The sequence below is a fragment of the Eucalyptus grandis genome, chromosome 1 (genome assembly GCF_016545825.1).
Source record: "Eucalyptus grandis isolate ANBG69807.140 chromosome 1, ASM1654582v1, whole genome shotgun sequence".
In the NCBI taxonomy this organism is placed as follows: Eukaryota; Viridiplantae; Streptophyta; class Magnoliopsida; order Myrtales; family Myrtaceae; genus Eucalyptus; species Eucalyptus grandis.
The window spans coordinates 43,078,840-43,097,373 of record NC_052612.1 but is presented as its reverse complement, the minus strand read 5'-3'; the positions used below and the strand labels follow the sequence as shown (position 1 = coordinate 43,097,373).

General features: G+C 40.8%; 1 protein-coding gene across 6 annotated transcripts; it reads left to right on the top strand.

The window, feature by feature from the left end:
• The first annotated feature begins 1,118 nt into the window (after positions 1-1,118).
• LOC104421141 (phosphoribosylaminoimidazole carboxylase, chloroplastic) lies at positions 1,119-17,937 on the top strand. Of its 6 annotated transcripts, XM_010032988.3 has the most exons (18): positions 1,135-1,190; positions 1,271-1,318; positions 1,888-2,121; positions 2,708-2,923; positions 3,028-3,139; positions 4,286-4,348; positions 4,444-4,582; positions 4,898-4,953; positions 5,377-5,450; positions 5,623-5,770; positions 5,862-6,035; positions 6,450-6,537; positions 6,661-6,777; positions 7,359-7,462; positions 7,564-7,681; positions 7,768-7,862; positions 8,141-8,247; positions 8,404-8,802. In XM_010032988.3, exons 3-18 carry the CDS (start codon positions 1,901-1,903, stop codon positions 8,495-8,497), a joined length of 1,926 nt encoding a protein of 641 aa, XP_010031290.2. In that variant the 5' UTR covers positions 1,135-1,190; positions 1,271-1,318; positions 1,888-1,900; the 3' UTR covers positions 8,498-8,802. The 6 variants fall into 6 exon arrangements, with proteins under 6 accessions (XP_039156986.1, XP_010031289.2, XP_010031290.2 ...); XM_039301052.1 differs by lacking the exons at positions 8,141-8,247; positions 8,404-8,802 and adding exons at positions 17,246-17,352; positions 17,505-17,937 and having other exon boundaries at positions 1,119-1,318; XM_010032987.3 differs by having other exon boundaries at positions 1,119-1,318.
• Positions 17,938-18,534: the final 597 nt, after the last annotated feature.

The following is an 18,534-nucleotide window of genomic DNA, read 5'->3' as shown; positions in this document are numbered from 1 at the left end:
TACCTTCGTCACCTTGAACGCCGCAGGGTTGTCGTACCTGATGAGATGAGGTCCCTTGCGCAGGAGTAAGTGCAGAAGTTGCCGCCGGCAGTGGTCAGAATCAACGCAAATAAAAATCTTTCAGGAAGCTTTTAGCCTTTTAGGAAGTTAAAATGCTTCGATTGCTTATGCAGTTTCAGGATTCATTCCAACTTCCTGGGAAGGGGTAGCACGTAAATGAATCTCTTTTGGTAGGACGGACGGTCGCGCAGTCAAAAATTTCTTTCTTTTCGGCGAGATTCAAACCAGGGCCGGTCCTCCTCGACACGGCCGAAACTCGAGCGACGGCGCCGGATAGGCAATCGGTACCGACTGTGCCGTCCCTTTAACTCCAACCGTTCACCAAGTGGCGGAGTCTTTGTAACTATTCCACCGGAAGTTCGGACCAGTCAATTCATGTGGCTAATGGCGACAACTGTGTGTGGATCGGGCGAGCGGGAGGCATCCGTGCTCGATGAAGATGCGGGTTAGGAGCTCGAAAAATCCCGGGATTTCGAAGTTCGATCCTCGGAGTCTCTTGTAAGATGATGGCTGTGCCAATTTTTTTTTTTTTTTTTTGGTCATGTGGCTATGTCCACTTTGACAAGTTCTGTTCGCTCATTTTTCTCTTCTTCTTTCGAAGATTATACCAAAAGTTATAAACTTCTTTCCCCAATCGCATTTGGTACATTTAGATTTTGTTAAGATAAAATTCGATGTTTTTCCCAACTAAAAACTGGTGGAATTATGGGAGAAAATATCATTATTTTCATTTGGTATATATCATCCCAAAATTTATACCCTTCAGTTAATTAAATTTCGATCGCTAATCTAACTCAAATTCCTCATGAGATTACTACGTCATATCTAGATAGTTTTTTTCCATCAAAAAATGGAAAAAAGTTATATATTAATTTTTCCATTTTTCTAAAGAACATACTCATGGTAAAATCTATTTCGCGGCGAAGGAGAGACTGTTGGGGGGCTTGCACGGACGGTAGTCGGGCCGGATCCGGAAAGCCCAGATATGCTATTGGCCTGGCCCATCCCAGCCCATTTTATCCGAAACCCACGGTCTGCTCTTTTTGCTCGCTCAGGGTATCGATTCCCTCCCTCCTCCTCTCTCCCTCTCCCCGCCGAACTGCGCCCCGCCGTCGCCGGTGACTCCGTCGGTCTGATTTCGGCCTCCTCAGTCCTCACTGTTGATGACCGTGCTTCCTTTCTTCTCCGACTCACGCCTCGTCGACTGCAGGTCCCGAAGGTTTCTTCCGTCTTCCGTACTCGGCCGTCACTATCATCGGTGAAGCTCCAGCTCTCTCTCTCTCTCTCTCTGCGCAACTCAAGCATATGCGATTTTTTTTTTTTTTGGTGGAGAAATGCAGTTTTTTTAGCTGTTGAAGTCAGCCGACAGGTGTAGAGCGGTACTGTTAATCGATGTAGCAATTCGCTTCAGCGAGCCGGACCGAGACGATTCCACGAGCGATTTTTTTTTTTTTGGTGTCCTGGGGAAGATGATCATTCGCCTCTGCCCGTCGAAGACGATTCCATGAAATGGCGGATTTTAACTTGTTAACTCGCATCGCTTCGTCTGCTCCGACATTGCGTTTCATGTCAAACGAATAGCCCTGATTTCGGAGATAGTCGGCTTCCTCGAATGCGTGTAATTCCGACTTAGAGAGGGAAAAGAATGTCTGCTCTGGACTTTGGAATTTCTTTTTTGTAGCTTCGAACGTCGAAGCAAGCCTGCGATTATTCTCTCTAATTTGGCTAGCTAGTTTCGTGATGCTATAACCTTTTGCCCAATTTATTATCTTTATCGAATGAAGCGTTTTGTATTTTCTTTTGCTTAATTCTGTATTTCTTTTGCAGTGCTAGCGATAGAATGCTTCATCTTCATCAGAGCATTCTGCTAAGCGGACCCCGAATTACTCATTTCGTGCTTCCCAGAGGAGCAACGGCAGTAACTGATACCACAGTGAGGTTCTCAATGGAACGGTCAGCTTGTTGTAAAGAAAAGTTATTTGCTTCTCATTCTACGCATACCCCTTCCTCTCAAAGCTTAGCTTGCCTGGCGTCATCGGAAGTTCATGATCCTTCAACCAGGTTGTTGTTCTTGCTGCGTGTTATCACCATTACAATACACCTGAGATAGTGGTTTTCTGCATCATGACACGTCTTTATTATTCCTTGGGTTGTGCCATGGATGATAGAAACATTGTTTTGCTTTGCAAAAAGTTCTCTATTTGGAGTTGGGAGATACTCTTCTCTTCCTTTTTTTCTCCTCAGCTGCAAACAGAAGCATATGAGGACTGATCTAAAGAAAAATTTAAGTATTATCTCTAAAATCCATTCACAATAAATATTGTATCATGACTCTGAGAAAACTAAATCAGATTTGTAATATTGTATTTGGTTAGACTGGAAATTTATTGGAAAAGAAGGTCCCATTATATTTTGGAAATCTTTTTCTACTCCATGAAGTTCTCGTCTGTCTGCTTCTCTTCATGATCCTTGCCAAGTCTTTTCTCCCTGCTACGATTTGGATGTGGTTGTTGTCCAACAGGGTACTTAAAGTTTTTCTGCTCAATTTATGCATTACTATTTTAAATTTTAAATTTTCTCCTCTCTATCTGTAAGATCTTAAATGATTCCATATGGAACTTGAGTATATGTTTTTTTTATGGTTAAGGAAGGACGACTTAACCGTCCATGGAGTAAGTGAGAAGATAGTTGGTGTGCTAGGAGGAGGGCAACTGGGCCGCATGCTATGTCAGGCAGCTTCTGAAATGGCCATTAAAGTCATTGTGTTAGACCCACTTGAAAGCTGCCCAGCAAGTGCAATTGCATACGATCATATGGTTGGCAGCTTTGATGACAGTGCGACTGTGGAGGAGTTTGCAAAGAGGTTTTGTTATGTACTAGTTATGGAATTGATACAATGTTTTTGCAAAAGAAGTGCTTTATTGATTAAAGTATTGCTCATGTACGCTCTTTCTTCGTGGTAGTTAGATGTGAAATTTTGACAGTCGAAATTGAACATGTTGATGCTGCCACCTTGGAGAAGCTTGAGCAACATGGAGTCGATTGCCAACCTAAAGCCTCCACTATTCGAATTATCCAGGTTACTTTCCTTTTACAGTGACATGGTGAATTTAATTTTGATGTAGCAGACTGTGTTGAATTGAATTTCCATGAATCTTTTTTCTTGTAAATAAGGATTTTGTCAGCTGTAAACTCAGTAGCTTTGAGGATCAACATGCAGAATATGGAACTGCTAGAGTTCTTTAATTGACACTCTTATCTAGGAGAAAATCACATAGCACATGTTTGAAAAATCCCATGTTATATCTACTAGACTTGGAGGATCTTATGATGTCCTTGTCTTTATTCTGGAGATGGATACATAAAGGAGCTATTAAAATGATTTCGATGCATTGACAGCAACCGAGTAAAAAATATGTCAATAAGCACGACAGAACCCACATATTTCACTTCTTGAAAATTTCTTTAGGATGGCTTTACCTCATGTTCCATGTCAATGCAACAAAAACTGAAAGAATTATGATCCCCCAGTCTGACATCACTGCTTAGGTTTTATAGAATTTGTTGTATTTCATTAAATTATGAGGAGTGAGTACACATTTAACATCCCTCAGACTCTCGAGGTACAGAGACTTTTTCTACCAAAGGACCTATTGGAAATTGAGGTTTTGCAAAGACTTTGGTTGTTTAAGGATGGGGTAGGATGGACTGGTTACTGGTTTTTCTGCACTTCACTTCCAATTATGGATTAGCTATATGCATGTTACATCTAACTGTATGAGACATGAAATTTATGAAACATGACCATAAATTCTCTCTCTTAGGATTCCAATATGGATTCCAGCAAAAGGTGAGTCAAGTAGTGTAGGTAAATAACTGCATTTGCTTCATTGTATACCAATACTAAAGACATGTGTATTGGTAAGATATGATTTTTTGGTTTTGAAATTTGCTTCTTGTAAAACAAAAGAAAGTCCACTGACATATGCTGTATTATTGGGCTGGGTAACTTCAAGGTTGACTCTAAAGCAGTTCTGTGATTTTCTACAAATTTGTTGATAGGGCATATTGTACCTGTTTAAATCACAGAGAAGATAAGATTGGGTTGCCTTATCTCTCTTTGGATCACTGATTTTATTTGCTTGTTATTTACCCAATAAACTGAATAATAGATGAATTTCCTTTTTAGGACAATGAACTTACTAAGATTTGTGCTCTCTTCCAGGACAAATATCTCCAAAAAGTTCACTTTTCCAGACATGGCATTCCGCTTCCAGAGTTCATGCAGGTTAGTGAATTTGCTTGATCTTTCTTGGACTCGCATTGTGACCTGGACGTTGGCATTCTAATTCCTTGTGTTGACGTGAGAATTGGCTGAGACAGATAGATAATCTTGAAGGTGCTAAGAGAGCTGGTGACCAATTTGGCTATCCCCTGATGTTGAAGAGCAAACGACTAGCTTATGATGGGCGTGGAAATGCTGTTGCAAAAACAGCTGAGGAACTTTCTTCTGCTGTGGCTGGTAATCATTTACCATCTCTTTTCTTCCCTCTTCCTTTTGTAATGCTTAGAATGCCTTCATTTTGGAGTTACTCTCCATTTCTTGTGTAGTTCTATCTGATGATAAAAAGCTTTTCTTTGTTTGTTTTATTTTTTCAATTTCTTAGGACATTTGGTTACATGACAAGATGAACGATTTTGTGAAGTCCGGACATTCTTTCTGTTTTTCTTGTCTTGTCACTTCGATATTTCCATTTGATATTTCAGACCATAGTCCTGCATTTATGAGCCTACAAATAGCTATTTGAATTTTACTTTCAATCTTCATCTGCTGCAGTTCTTGGAGGATTTGAGCGTGGACTCTATGTTGAAAAATGGGCACCCTTCATTAAGGTGCGCATCTCATAAGTATCACTAGCCTTGTCCACCATTAATGATCTTTGTTATGGCTAATTTTCTGGTGTATTTTCCACCACCTGTCAACAAATCGTTCAATAGTAATGCATTATTCATGGATTGCCTAGACATTGCCAATGAAGGGGGTTTGTACAGCGTTTACAGAGAACATGGAATTACAGGATTTGACAATTGCTTATTTTATTTATCACTAAGGAAAAAAAATGTTCACAGTGCTCGTGTCTTAGTGCACTTTAGTTATGTACGTGACAACTCACGCTCAGTATTTCTTATGTTCTTGGCGTGGTGGGATTATACTTTTGGAGGCAATGATGGTTAACACAACCATTGGGTAGGGGGTGTTGTTACTTTATGAAGTCATCACCAAAAGTAACTGTGTTATCTTAAATCTTATTACAGGAGCTTGCTGTCATTGTAGCAAGAGGAAGAGACAATTCTGTCTTGTGCTATCCTGTGGTTGAGACTATACACAAGTAAGTTTATCGTCTTTTATAGCTTGTTGTCATTTTCTTTTATGGTTTATCATAATAGTAGACTGTCTCCTTTGGGGCCAGATGTTACCTGAGCTACTGTGTGTATCATGCAAGCTTTTGACCGCTCAACTCTTGGTAGAAACTTATTTTACTATATTTCTTGCAATTTTAGGGAAAACATATGTCACATAGTTAAGGCACCTGCGAGTATACCATGGAAGATCCGGAAACAAGCTAATGATATTGCATATGATGCTGTTTGTTCCCTGGAAGGCGCTGGTGTTTTTGCTGTTGAATTGTTTCTTACTAGGGATGGTCAGGTGATTGTGGTCATCAATAACTCCCTCCACAGTATGTTCTTATTGCAAATTGCTGCCTCTATCCTACTTACATGCTTTCACTTGCCTTTAGGTCTTGTTAAATGAAGTGGCTCCTAGGCCCCACAACAGTGGCCATCACACAATTGAGTCTTGCTACACTTCTCAGTATGAACAGCATTTGCGAGCTGTTATTGGTCTTCCACTTGGTGATCCGTCAATGAAAACTCCTGCTGCTATCATGTACAATATACTTGGTGAAGAAGAGGTCATATTTTACACCTTGTTGGTTTTTTAATTATTGCTTTGCCAATTAGACTACTTGGCTTTCATCTTTTTTGTTGCATGCATTGAATGCACTCGACTTAGCCTCCCATCCCAGACCACTGTACAGTTGCTGCAGACACACACGACAAGCATGACAAACAAGTGCTTCCTTATTTTACTGCCAATTACTTAAGACACACTTAGTGCTGCACTTGTAGCTTGGTTATGGGGATTGGGGCTTACACAGTAGACTATTTTAATTATAAACCTACTGCTGTTTTTATCTTGTCTTGTAGTTATTATATATAAGGGCTGCTTTTATTTCAAAATCTTTGAGTAGGTGTCATTTATGCGGTCTCATTATTGCTCTAGATGCCTATAGTGCAAGGTTTGACATAGTATTTATTTTCCTTAGGGAGAACAAGGCTTTCGTTTGGCTCATCGGTTGATTGGAAGGGCATTGAGCATAAAAGGAGCTGCAATTCATTGGTATGATAAACCAGGTCAGATGATCAAGAACACCCCCTGAAATGCCCCCCCGAAAAAAAAATGCAACCCCAGGGGGACAACCTTCCCTCTCTCAATCTCAGCCAGTAATTAACTACACGTTCTTGTTGGTGCTGTAGAAATGCGTAAGCAACGGAAAATGGGTCATATCACTATCGTTGGCTCCTCAATGGGCACTGTGGAAGCACGACTAAATGCTTTGCTAAGTGAAGAAGGCGGGGATTGTCAGTCAGCAGGTTAGCTTTTTTCTGTCTTTTTGTCTAGAAATATCCCTTTGTTGGGGTAGAAGAACATGGTGAATGTCTGTCTCTTCTTCATATCTCGCGAATATTGTCTTCTAGTTGGGCCTTTCCTTCCTGGAAAATGACTACATTCAGACCCCCGCTCGCTATATATATATATATTTTTTTTTTTTGGGGGGGGGGGGAAGGTGTGTTTGGATCCATAAGCTACAGGGTATGCTTTGAAGTTGAGTAGCACAACACATTGATAAAGGAACGTGTTTGAGTGTGCTTGATGACGCAAGAACTTGCAGTAAAAACATGAAAGGTTGCTTTTCTCACTGTTGCGAGTTGCATTCCTTTGTCTCATGCGCTGAGGAAGCTAAGAAAGTAGACTTATCTCTGTACAGATACCTGTGATTGTGCTGACAACTGAGCTCCATTTTACAGCATCTTTAGTGGCTACTGCCTATTTGAAAATTCTCAAAGCAAAAAGGATTACATTTGCGCTGGCTATAAAATTGTTTCTGTGCTAAATGGAGCTTATATGCTATTGCTTTGTCATGATTATTGACAATGTCATTGGCTAAATGCAGATGCAGTCCAACTGCGTGTTGGGATTATAATGGGCTCGGACTCTGACCTTCCTGTGATGAAGGATGCAGCAAGGATACTAGATGCATTTGATGTTCCTTACGAGGTTAATATGTTCTGATTATGTTCTCAAGATTACGTCATTGAGCAACGAACTTACATGCCTAGTGACAAATTGAACTTATCAAATGAATGCCAACTTTGTAGGTGAGAATAGTTTCAGCACATCGAACCCCTGATTTGATGTTCAGATATGCTTCCTCTGCTAAGGAGAGGGGTGTTCAAGTTATTATTGCTGGTGCTGGTGGTGCAGCTCATTTGCCAGGCTAGTTGTCTTACATCCTGGTCACTAGAAAATTGTGTGTATCGATGGCTTTTTATTGTTTAAGAAACTCTGCCTTCTGTTTCCAGGTATGGTGGCTTCCCTGACTCCATTACCAGTTATTGGTGTGCCTGTTCGTGCTTCTGTATTGGATGGTCTTGACTCACTTTTATCAATAGTGCAGGTACTTCTTTTCTCTAATTTCAGTAAAATTGGTTCTTGTCACTGTTGAAATCAGTTTTTGGTTGGAGCTGTGGTCCTTGATTATTTTAAGATCCACCTTTTATGCTGCAAAATGGTAATTTGGAGAAGGTTTTGTGCTCCCAGAGGACTATTTCTTCTGTTTACTCAACCAATCATGGAGTACAAAATGTTTTTTTTTTTGTTGGATAGGTGACTTGGTCCTCTGAAAAAAACCGAAAATCTCTTTGCCTCACCCATGTTTTTCATGCTTTATTGCAGATGCCAAGGGGTGTCCCTGTTGCTACCGTGGCAGTAAACAACGCCACAAATGCTGGTTTGCTAGCTGTTAGAATGTTGGGAGTTGGTGATCCAGACCTACTGGCTAGGTTGGTCTTTTTGTCTCACTTAAGGATGTGGGGTTTGTGATTGTAACAGAAGTAGATGCTATAATATTGGCTGTAGTAGAACATTGATGGTGTTCATGGTGAAATTGGGTGAAATGCATCCATGCTGATTTGATCTCTTATCTTTCGCTTGCGCAGAATGAGCCAGTACCAAGAAGATACGAAGGAAGATGTCCTGACAAAAGCAGAAAAATTGCTGAGAGAAGGTTGGGAGTCATATTTGAATCCTTGATGGTCCTGCGTGTGCGCCAATTTTGGTAGTTATGATTGTTTTTGGTTTCTGTTGTACTTGGACTTCTTATTCAGTCCCCAAGGTACATGTAGATCATCGTCATCTATAGGAAACAAATTAATGCACAGTCATTCCCAATGAATTCTCACTCCATAGAAATAATTATTTAAGTCAATGTAACATTAGATATCAGTATGAAGCTGATGCTTGATGACGACATACTGAATTGTATCAGTAACGTAATGAGCGCCCAATCTGGGTTTCCGATCTTCCATCATTGTGCAATGCACTTAAGGGTTTTCTAATTTTGATCATTTAATATATGCTTTCTTGCCAATTGTCATTCATATTCTTTTCTTTTTTCGCAGCTGAATCAAAAGGATTTGTTTATAGTACCGGCATTTAATATTCTGCTCTTTACTCAATAAGTTTGCCTCTACCAAATTGCAGATATATAAAATAGGAAAGTGTAGTGGCATATTACTTTTCATGCATGATGTTTCCAACTTGCTTATTATTGGAGGAATTGGAGGAAGCTGTTCTGAAACGGATTTACGGTTGGTTGCACATGTGGGGTAACAACATGGAATTTTCTCCATGTCTATCTTCTGCGTTTATAAATAGCTTCATCCGGTACAAGCATAGTCCATGTGAAAAATGGCGGCAGTAAGCGCGAGCTAACCTTCCTTTTATAGATTTTGGGGATGCAAAAGAAGTCTCATGCCATGCTCAAAGGAAAGCTGCTACAGTTTTTATGAATTTAACTAAATGTTTTCAAGTTCTCCATTCACGGTAACCATGGAAGGTCTGCATCGTTATTTTCACGGTAACCATGGAAGGTCTTTATTGAGAGCAGGTTTGGAACACTGCATCTGAAAGTTTCTGTTTAAAAATTTCTGTATTTGTGTACGGGTCTTCGAGCCAGGGGTCTTCGCTTTATGTCAAATGCGAAGAAGGCAAACTGAAACCTTTTACGTCAAATGCGAAGAAGGCAAGTCTTGGAAACGCTTTAAACTACAGAATGATCCGTTACGTTAAAAAGCCGAAGTCTTTAATGTTAAGAGGGAGATTATTGGATAACAACTTAGGGAGTTAAATGCCAAAATGCATCAGTAGAGCTTCCCCTCTTGCTGCATAAGAGAATCATCGACCTATCGATGAACTCTGACCCAGAGTCACCGAAACCATCGTGCATGGCAGCTTTAGAATCGTCCGTTTTCTGAGTGCTACTTCACTCCAGGTTTCTGCAATGAAAAAAAGAGAGAGAACTATGAATAGAAAAGGATAACGATGTTTTTCATGCATGATGCATTCAGATTAGGAAAAGAAGAGAGAAGCGGAGGTAATGACGAAGGTGGAGCGGTTGGCAACCAAAGAACGAGCTGGTAACTGTGTTTGACGTGTGTAGCCTAGGAGGTAAGACTGATTTCCCGCTTCCTACGAATATCTTAGGAATTCGCAGTAGTACCGATAATGGTGGCGCGGTTGCAGTCCAATGTGGTGCTCAGGCGGAGACATTTGCAACATCACAAAGGATAAATAAATGAGTCTGATTCACAACTTCTGCTGCTAAGGAAGTTCATGCGTCGACCCCGATCACCTCATCCCACTAAATTTTAAGAGACCCGACGTTTAACTTTGTTTGGTAATTCAAATTAGGAGGGAGATGGAAGGAAAGCCACGGTTCATGATAATGAACTCACACAACTTAATTGCTATAGAGTTGCATTCGTATTAATTCAATTCTAAATCTTTTGATTGGTGTTGTGTCACGTAGAATTGCCGTTGTCCACGTTAGTAATATCTAGTAATAGGATGTGAAAAGATTTATGACTTAAACTAGCGTAATTAAAAGATTTATGAATGTATTGACACGAATATTTTAGGCTTTTTTTTTAATGATTGTCCCTATTGCTAACAAGCCACTCCATGCATACACGGAAAAAAGAACTAAAATGAATTGGATTCGGATTGGAGCAGAGAATCTCTCGCTGTCGTGGCGAACAAGTTAAATTTCCTGCTCTGCCGCCTTCTTGTCGGCCTCTTTCTTCTGCCCTTCCGCCCTCTCTCGCTCTCCCTCTCCCTCTCCCCCTCTCCATATTCTTCACCAAGTCGAAAGCACATTCAAACGCAAGAATCAGACCCAACTATCCGGTAAATATCGCTGCGAACATCCACTTATATCTTCTAAAAATTCCAAAGGTTCCACATTCGGCTGTACGAGGTAGTTTTACATACTAGAAACACCATAGGAGGAAGCAAGCAGAACTAGGACCGAGATGATCGCCGTTAGGAACCTCGAGAATGCATTCGTCCTCTGGTTACCCCGAGATCTAGGATACGAGAATGAAAAGTCGAAGATCGCAGAAGCAACATTTGAACCCACAAAGAAAAAAGAAAAAAAGAGAGGACCTGAATGCTCCACTTCAGTTCCCGCCACTGAAGAAACAAGTCACTCCACGAGCCGATTCAGTGAACTGGTTCATGCTCGCTCTGCTTACTGCAAATCTCATCGCCATTGTACTGCTGAAGAGTCAGATAGAAAATAACAACACAATGTTTATGGTGGCTTGACCTAAAGCCTAATGTGTATATAGAAGTGATTAATTACAGTCATAATACATATAAAAATATATAATTACAGAAAGAGCCCATAATATATATTAAGGGATAAGAACGCTTCAAGTGCCAAAAGTTGGCACAAAGGGACACTTAAGTGCCAAAAGTTACGAAAGTGACACTTAAGTGCCACTTTGTAAGAAAAGTGGGACACCTGAGTGCCACCTCCGCGAAGGCAGCCGGAAATCATACGTGGCAATTAAATATGATTATTTCTTGTCGAGGTGGCTCGCCGGAGAGCCGAGTCAGCTCTAATTCACCCAAAACGACGTCGTCTCCTCAGGTTGGCCAAAATGGAGCCCTTAAATCAACCAAAACGACATCGTCTCCCCCATTGCCCCAAATCTAAAACCCTAAATCCGGCAAATTGCCATTGAAGCGTTGGAGCCTTAATCCCGAACCCTAACTCGATTTGCCCCAAATTCTACGGTTGGATATTAAGAATGGAGAGCAGGACTTTCAGCAGCGACTAAATTTCTCTCCAAAGCGAAGGAGAAGGCGACGTTTATGTTTTTGTGGGTTACCAAGTCCAAGAAGAACATCGTGGACGCGAAGGAATCCTGGGAGAAGATTCTATGGATGTGCCCGATACAGAGAAGAGTCGAAGTGCAAATATTTCGAATGGGTTGATGCGAAATTCTCTCACCGAGCCACAGAGGTGATATTGGACCTACTTGATGGATGTCATCAACCTCCATCTACACCGTGGACGATTTGGACGAGGTTGACTCAATGCAAGCTCAAGCATCTTCTGCTAACCATTTGAAGAATGAAGTTTCAAAGATGAATATTGAACGAAAGTGTTACCGAGCGTTTATTGTGTTGCTGTTTTTTTGTCTATCCTATTTTATGATGAAATGTAAAGTATTGGAAAATGAAAAGAAGTTTCTCCGACTGCCATAGTTGTCAATGAGATCAAGGAAAGGGAATGAATGAGATGCTGTTTGAATGAATGAGATGCTATTTGTACTATATTTTTGCTTATTCTCGAATATAAATCGGTGATGATGGAATGTATATTGGGTGGATGTGTTGTGGTGACTTCTTTCTTCAACTGAATGTAAACCAAAGTAGCAATGAATCGAATGGAGTTGGCATAAGTTGAACATTCATATATATAAACCAGCAGCTTCTCTGGTTTGCTGCAAATCACCATTTACATTGGACAAACATGAGTGATTACTCAAGTGCTTGCCAGTCGTGATTAAAAAAAAGTCATTTAAGTGTCAAGTTAGTATCAAAAGTGATCACTTAAGTGCCATTTGTGATTAAAAGTGAACACTTAAGTGCCGAGTTTTAGAATGTGATCGGTTAAGTGTCAATTTTATTTGTACGTTTCATCTATAAATTACACCAGCCATCAGCTGCTATCAGCCACCATGACCGCCCACCACGGCCACCATCGGCCTCTAGCCATCACCACCGACCACATCAAGCATTCCAGGCATCCACTTGAGCCATTACTATCTTGCTGGTATTCTGCAGTGCAGAAGTTCCTAGTGCCTTACATCAGCTTGCACCAACACTACCTGGAGCAAGATGTGTGCAAGATGTGCATATTGCACACTTACATCTTGCACCAAGTGCAGCACAAACCCCCAGCCCCCAACCCCTATAATAGACCCACCAGCCTATCAGTAGGCATCGGCACCAACATATTAGCTACCACACCAGCACGTAGCCACCACCATAAACCCACCATTAGCACCCCTTTGTTGGTGGTGGGTCGTGGGTTTGTTGCAAAAGGGGTTCATGCAAACTATACTAGTTACACAAAAGGCCCCAACCCAATCCACATAGTGGACCCACCACCATCAAGTTTCACCAACCGCCACCACGAGCCACACAAGCACCTAGTCACCACCACATGATCCACCACCGTAAGCAGAAAGCAATAAGTAAAAGTAAAACAAAATACAAAAAATGAAAAAGGCACCAAAGATGACAAGCAACAAAATCATTTCATTGATATTGAAATGAAGTCTCACAAAGTCGATGACAAACTATTTAAAAGAAAACATCCACAGTAAAACAATTGACTCGTCAGCCCCACAAACCATATCCCATCCCATTTCATTAATCAATATGCACAATGCCTCCTGTTTGTGCTCCTTTCACTTGATTCATAATCCTTGTGCTTTTCTAACCGGGCGTGAGGTTTCTTCTTCAACTGTCTCAGGATGCGTTGATTTTGATGGAGGTGCAATTGTCCTAGGCTGAGCTGATTGAGAAGGAGCTGGAGCTGCAACTGTCGTAGGCCGAACTGATTCGATGGACTGTAATCGGGGTTTTCTTACTCTTCTTTCTTGTTGGCGCAACAATGTCTTCTTCTTTTGTTGGTGCAACCGTTGATTCTTGAGTTTGGCCTTGAGAGATAAGAACCTCGAACTTCTCCCGGGCTTCAAAAGAAAACTCAATTATTAACAAAAGTTTGCACCATAAATTAAATTAAATACAGCCTCGTAAGCTTATAAAACTTACATTAAGAATAAGCTGTTCCCGAACGCTCATCCGTATAAAGCCCATAACCATACGTTGTTTAACCTCTTTCCAAGAGCTTCTCTTGTTCGAAGGGGAACGCGTTTCGGGTACTTGTGATTGATTAGCCCTTCTTCGCATGTGATTTCTTGGGCTCTTGTTGTGGCATTTAGCTACGGGGGCTTCTTCAGGCATTCGAATGTTAGACGTCTTGTAGATGGCCTTCTTATAGGTGGCTCATGATTTGGCTTTCTTTTGGTTGTTTTTCTATTTAGCCCTTCAGCTTCAATGACACCTTCCTGTTGGCTTTTGTGGTGGCCCTTGTGATGACCCTTCTAGTGGCCTTTGTGGTGACCTTGGTGATGGATCTTGTGGTGACCTTCGTTGGGCCCTTTGTTGACGGTGAGCTCTAGCTTGCCTTCTTCGAACTCCGAGAAAAAAACAAATGATATCATAAATATAAACATCAAAGCCATTGTAAGGAAAACTAAACACAAATTATTTAAGTTCTACCGGGTATTTTTCTCGCTTCGCTGAAGAAGTCGACTTAACCGGCCCTCCAGTTGCTTGCCAATCCTTGCGGGCCGTCTACCCGGCCTTGTTTGAACAGACCCTTGGTGGAAGGTATAGCGGGGGCTTCGACCAATTCTTCACATGTCATTCTCCCCGACCTCGACAAAGACAAAACATTATGTCAATTAGTTGTACATATAACGTTTATACAAACCATAAAACAACATAAACACAATTGTCATGACTTACTCGGGTTTATTGTTGTCGATCGAAGAACAGACGACTCACTTCGCATTTCTGTTTGTCCTTCTCCCAATTGTCCCTTCACTAGGTCCTTCACCGGCCTCAACTGTTCCCGCTGCTTCCTTAATTGACAACCTTTAGTATTGTGCCCCGCTATGTGGCAAAAAGAGCACTTCATCTTTACACCTATCCTACTCATCCTATGCCGACTTGAGACCTCTCCTTCTGCCATTCTTCGTTTTCGCTTTGGTCTTCCCATTTCTCTTTAGTGGCAAAGGTTGAGGTGCTTCATGATCTCGTTGGCTCCTTAACTTGGTACTCCCGATTGGCTGCAACATGCATTGGTACGAAGCAAGATATCTCGGTTTCTTGTACCAATCATCAAGGTAGTCTTCTGTGTTGTGGCCTTTCAATTGAATGGCACATATGGCATGTGCACAAGGAATTCCACTTACTTGCCATGCTCCACATGAACACTTCCTCGTACCTAAATGGACAACATACTTATCAGAGCCCTTCATTATCTCATATCCTTCATCCCCATTCCAAATGGGATGACAATACCTACTCGTAGCCAAGTTCTCATCCAATTTTAGCAATCCTAGGACCACATTGCCTAGTCCACTTTGCAGCCTCATCCCTTTGTTTGTGCAACCGAGTCATAACCATAACCCTTATGTCTTCAAGCATCGAGATAATTGGTTTGCATCTCGGCATCTATTATCCTCCCATTGAATGATTCGCAGATGTTGTTATTTATGTTATCGCACTTGAATTCCTCATTGAAGAACGCCCTACACCAATACTTTGGTTCTGTTTGGAATAGTGCATCATAACCTTCCTTGTCAATTGAAGCAGTTCTTCTTTGGCCATCCTAAAATCAGCCATATTCGTGCTCTTTGCTAGCTGCCAAAATTTGAACTGCTTATCCCTTTATAGTTCTTTCCCCAATTTGTATATATGTGCCGCGCACACATTCGATGCTCGGCATAAGGCAACAACTCAGCTATTGCTGGAACCGATCCTACTTGATAATTCAAAAAAAAAGAAAAGAAATGTAAGCAAACGACATGTTCATATCAACAAGCAAACAATTGACCAAATCTTTCAAAGAGTACCTTCTGTTGGTCACTCATGAACGCCCACCCTGCACCATTTGTTATCTCCAAATCAACCATCAAATTTTTTAGGAACCAGGACCAATTGTCCTTGTTCTCTACCTTACAACAAATTTCAAGCCGGTGGAAACATCTGGTTGTTTGCATCTATTCCAATTGCAGCCAACAATTCTCCATTGCACAAGCCCTTCAAAAAAACACCCGTCCAATCCTATAATCCGTCTACAACCAGATAAAAATCCTCGTTTGCATGCATGAAGCAAACATAGAACTTATCAAACTTGGTCCTAATATCGGAAGTGGTCTCTCCACAACCTCTACATACACTCTACTTGAAGGATTTTGCAGCCTACACTCCCAAGCATAATCCCACACCTGTCCATATTCGCCAGTATTGATCAATGAGTATCTTCATCACCTTTTGCTTCGTTCTTTTGCATTGATTCCGCTTATATTGATGCCAACCTGCTCCTTCACCAGCAACTTGAACCGAGTACTATTCATCCGAGGCATCATCTTAATCATATTAAAGAAGTGCTTGCATAACCATGCACTTGTTACCCTTTTATTTTCAAAATTAATGGAACAAGTATGTTCCTCTTCGTACGCTCTAATCTGGAAAGATCCACTTCTCCTAACAAATGCACCATAGATCCTCCATGAACAATTTTGCTGCGAACACTTAGCTCTTACAAATGCCTTAGTGTTTCTAATGAAGTCAATGTTCCTCTGTGCAGCAATGGAGTTCTTCAAGATAGCTTCCTAAATTGTTTTGCATCTTGAAATTTCATACCTACCGACAAAGTAGGAGAGGCAACGGATGGATCATAAGAAGGAAACTTACTTTTCCTTCTCCTTGTATGCACAACTCCTTCATCTTCTTCAAGCTCATCTTGGGAAGTAACATTCTCAAGGCTTTCTTCATAATCAGTCTCCTCACCAATGGCAACAAAGATCTACAGGCCTTTGGCTCTATTTGGAACTTCATCAGCTACATGCAAAGCTGCAAATTTATTTGTCAAAAATCCCTTTGCCTTTTTCTTGACTGCACAAGCTCTCGTCGTCGTTATCACTTGTGAATTTGCAGTAGGGCAACCCTTCATCATCATCATCACTTGATTCAGCTTACTTCCTAATCTAATCCAAAGGATTGTGACATCACCTATGTCATCATCACTATGGTGAACCGCATCTGCGCTCCTCTCCTCTCCATCATGTCTATCCCGCTTTCTTCGACCCTAACCTCGTACTACCTTGAATACCATTTCCTTCTTGTTCTATTTGGGCACTTTCTTCATCATCATCTTCATCCTCACTTTCATTGTACTCAACATATATTTTTACCTCTTCACCATGAAGATAATGGTATAGAATATCCCTAAAGCCGTTATCATTTTCTAAGGTTCGCAAACCATCTCTTAAACCTTTCCAGGAATACAATACAAAGAACTTCTAAACTTTACAAGGCAAATAAGTTAGTATATCCCTAACAAATCCTATATAAGATGCCTTCTTAATGTCGACAAAATTGGTTCTTGTCACTGTTGAAATCAGTTTTTGGTTGGAGCTGTGGTCCTTGATTATTTTAAGATCCACCTTTTATGCTGCAAAATGGTAATTTGGAGAAGGTTTTGTGCTCCCAGAGGACTATTTCTTCTGTTTACTCAACCAATCATGGAGTACAAAATGTTTTTTTTTTGTTGGATAGGTGACTTGGTCCTCTGAAAAACACCGAAAATCTCTTTGCCTCACCCATGTTTTTCATGCTTTATTGCAGATGCCAAGGGGCGTCCCTGTTGCTACCGTGGCAGTAAACAATGCCACAAATGCTGGTTTGCTAGCTGTTAGAATGTTGGGAGTTGGTGATCCAGACCTACTGGCTAGGTTGGTCTTTTTGTCTCACTTTAGGATGTGGGGTTATTGTAACGGAAGTAGATGCTATAATATTGGCTGTATTAGAACATTGATGGTGTTCATGGTGAAATTGGGTGAAATGCATCCATGCTGATTTGATCTCTTATCTTTCGCTTGCGCAGAATGAGCCAGTACCAAGAAGATACGTGAAGGAAGATGTCCTGACAAAAGCAGAAAAATTGCAGAGAGAAGGTTGGGAGTCATATTTGAATCCTTGATGGTCCTGCGTGTGCGCCAATTTTGGTAGTTATGATTGTTTTTGGTTTCTGTTGTACTTGGACTTCTTATTCAGTCCCCAAGGTACATGTAGATCATCGTCATCTATAGGAAACGAAATAATGCATAGTCATTCCCAATGAATTCTCTCCCCATAGAAATGATTATTTAAGTCAGTATAACATTAGATATCAGTATGAAGCTGATGCTTGATGACGACATACTGAATTGTATCAGTAACGAAATGAGCCCCCAATCTGGGTTTCCGATCTTCCATCATTGTGCAATGCACTCTAAGGGTTTTCTAATTTTGATCATTTAATATATGCTTTCTTGCCAGTTGTCATTCATGTTCTTTTATTTTTTCGCAGCTGAATCAAAAGGATTTGTTTATAGTACCGGCATTTAATATTCTGCTCTTTACTCAATAAGTTTGCCTCTACCAAATTGTAGATATATAAAATAGGAAAGTGTAGTGGCATATTACTTTTCATGCATGATGTTTCCAACTTGCTTATTATTGGAGGAATTGGAGGAAGCTGTTCTGAAACGGATTTACGGTTGGTTCCACATGTGGGGTAACAACATGGAATTTTCTCCATGTCTATCTTCTGCGTTTATAAATAGCTTCATATGGTACAAGCATAGTCCATGTGAAAAATGGCGGCAGTAAGCGCGAGTTAACCTTCCTTTTATAGATTTTGGGGATGCAAAAGAAGTCTCATGCCATGCTCAAAGGAAAGCTGCTACAGTTTTTATGAATTTAACTAAATGTTTTCAAGTTCTCCATTCACGGTAACCATGGAAGGTCTGTGCAGCTTTAGTCAAGAGCATTCAAGTTCTCCATTCACGGTAACCATGGAAGGTCCGCATCGTTATTTTCCTCTTTATTGAGCAGGTTTGGAACACTGCATCTGAAAGTTTCTGTTTAAAAAT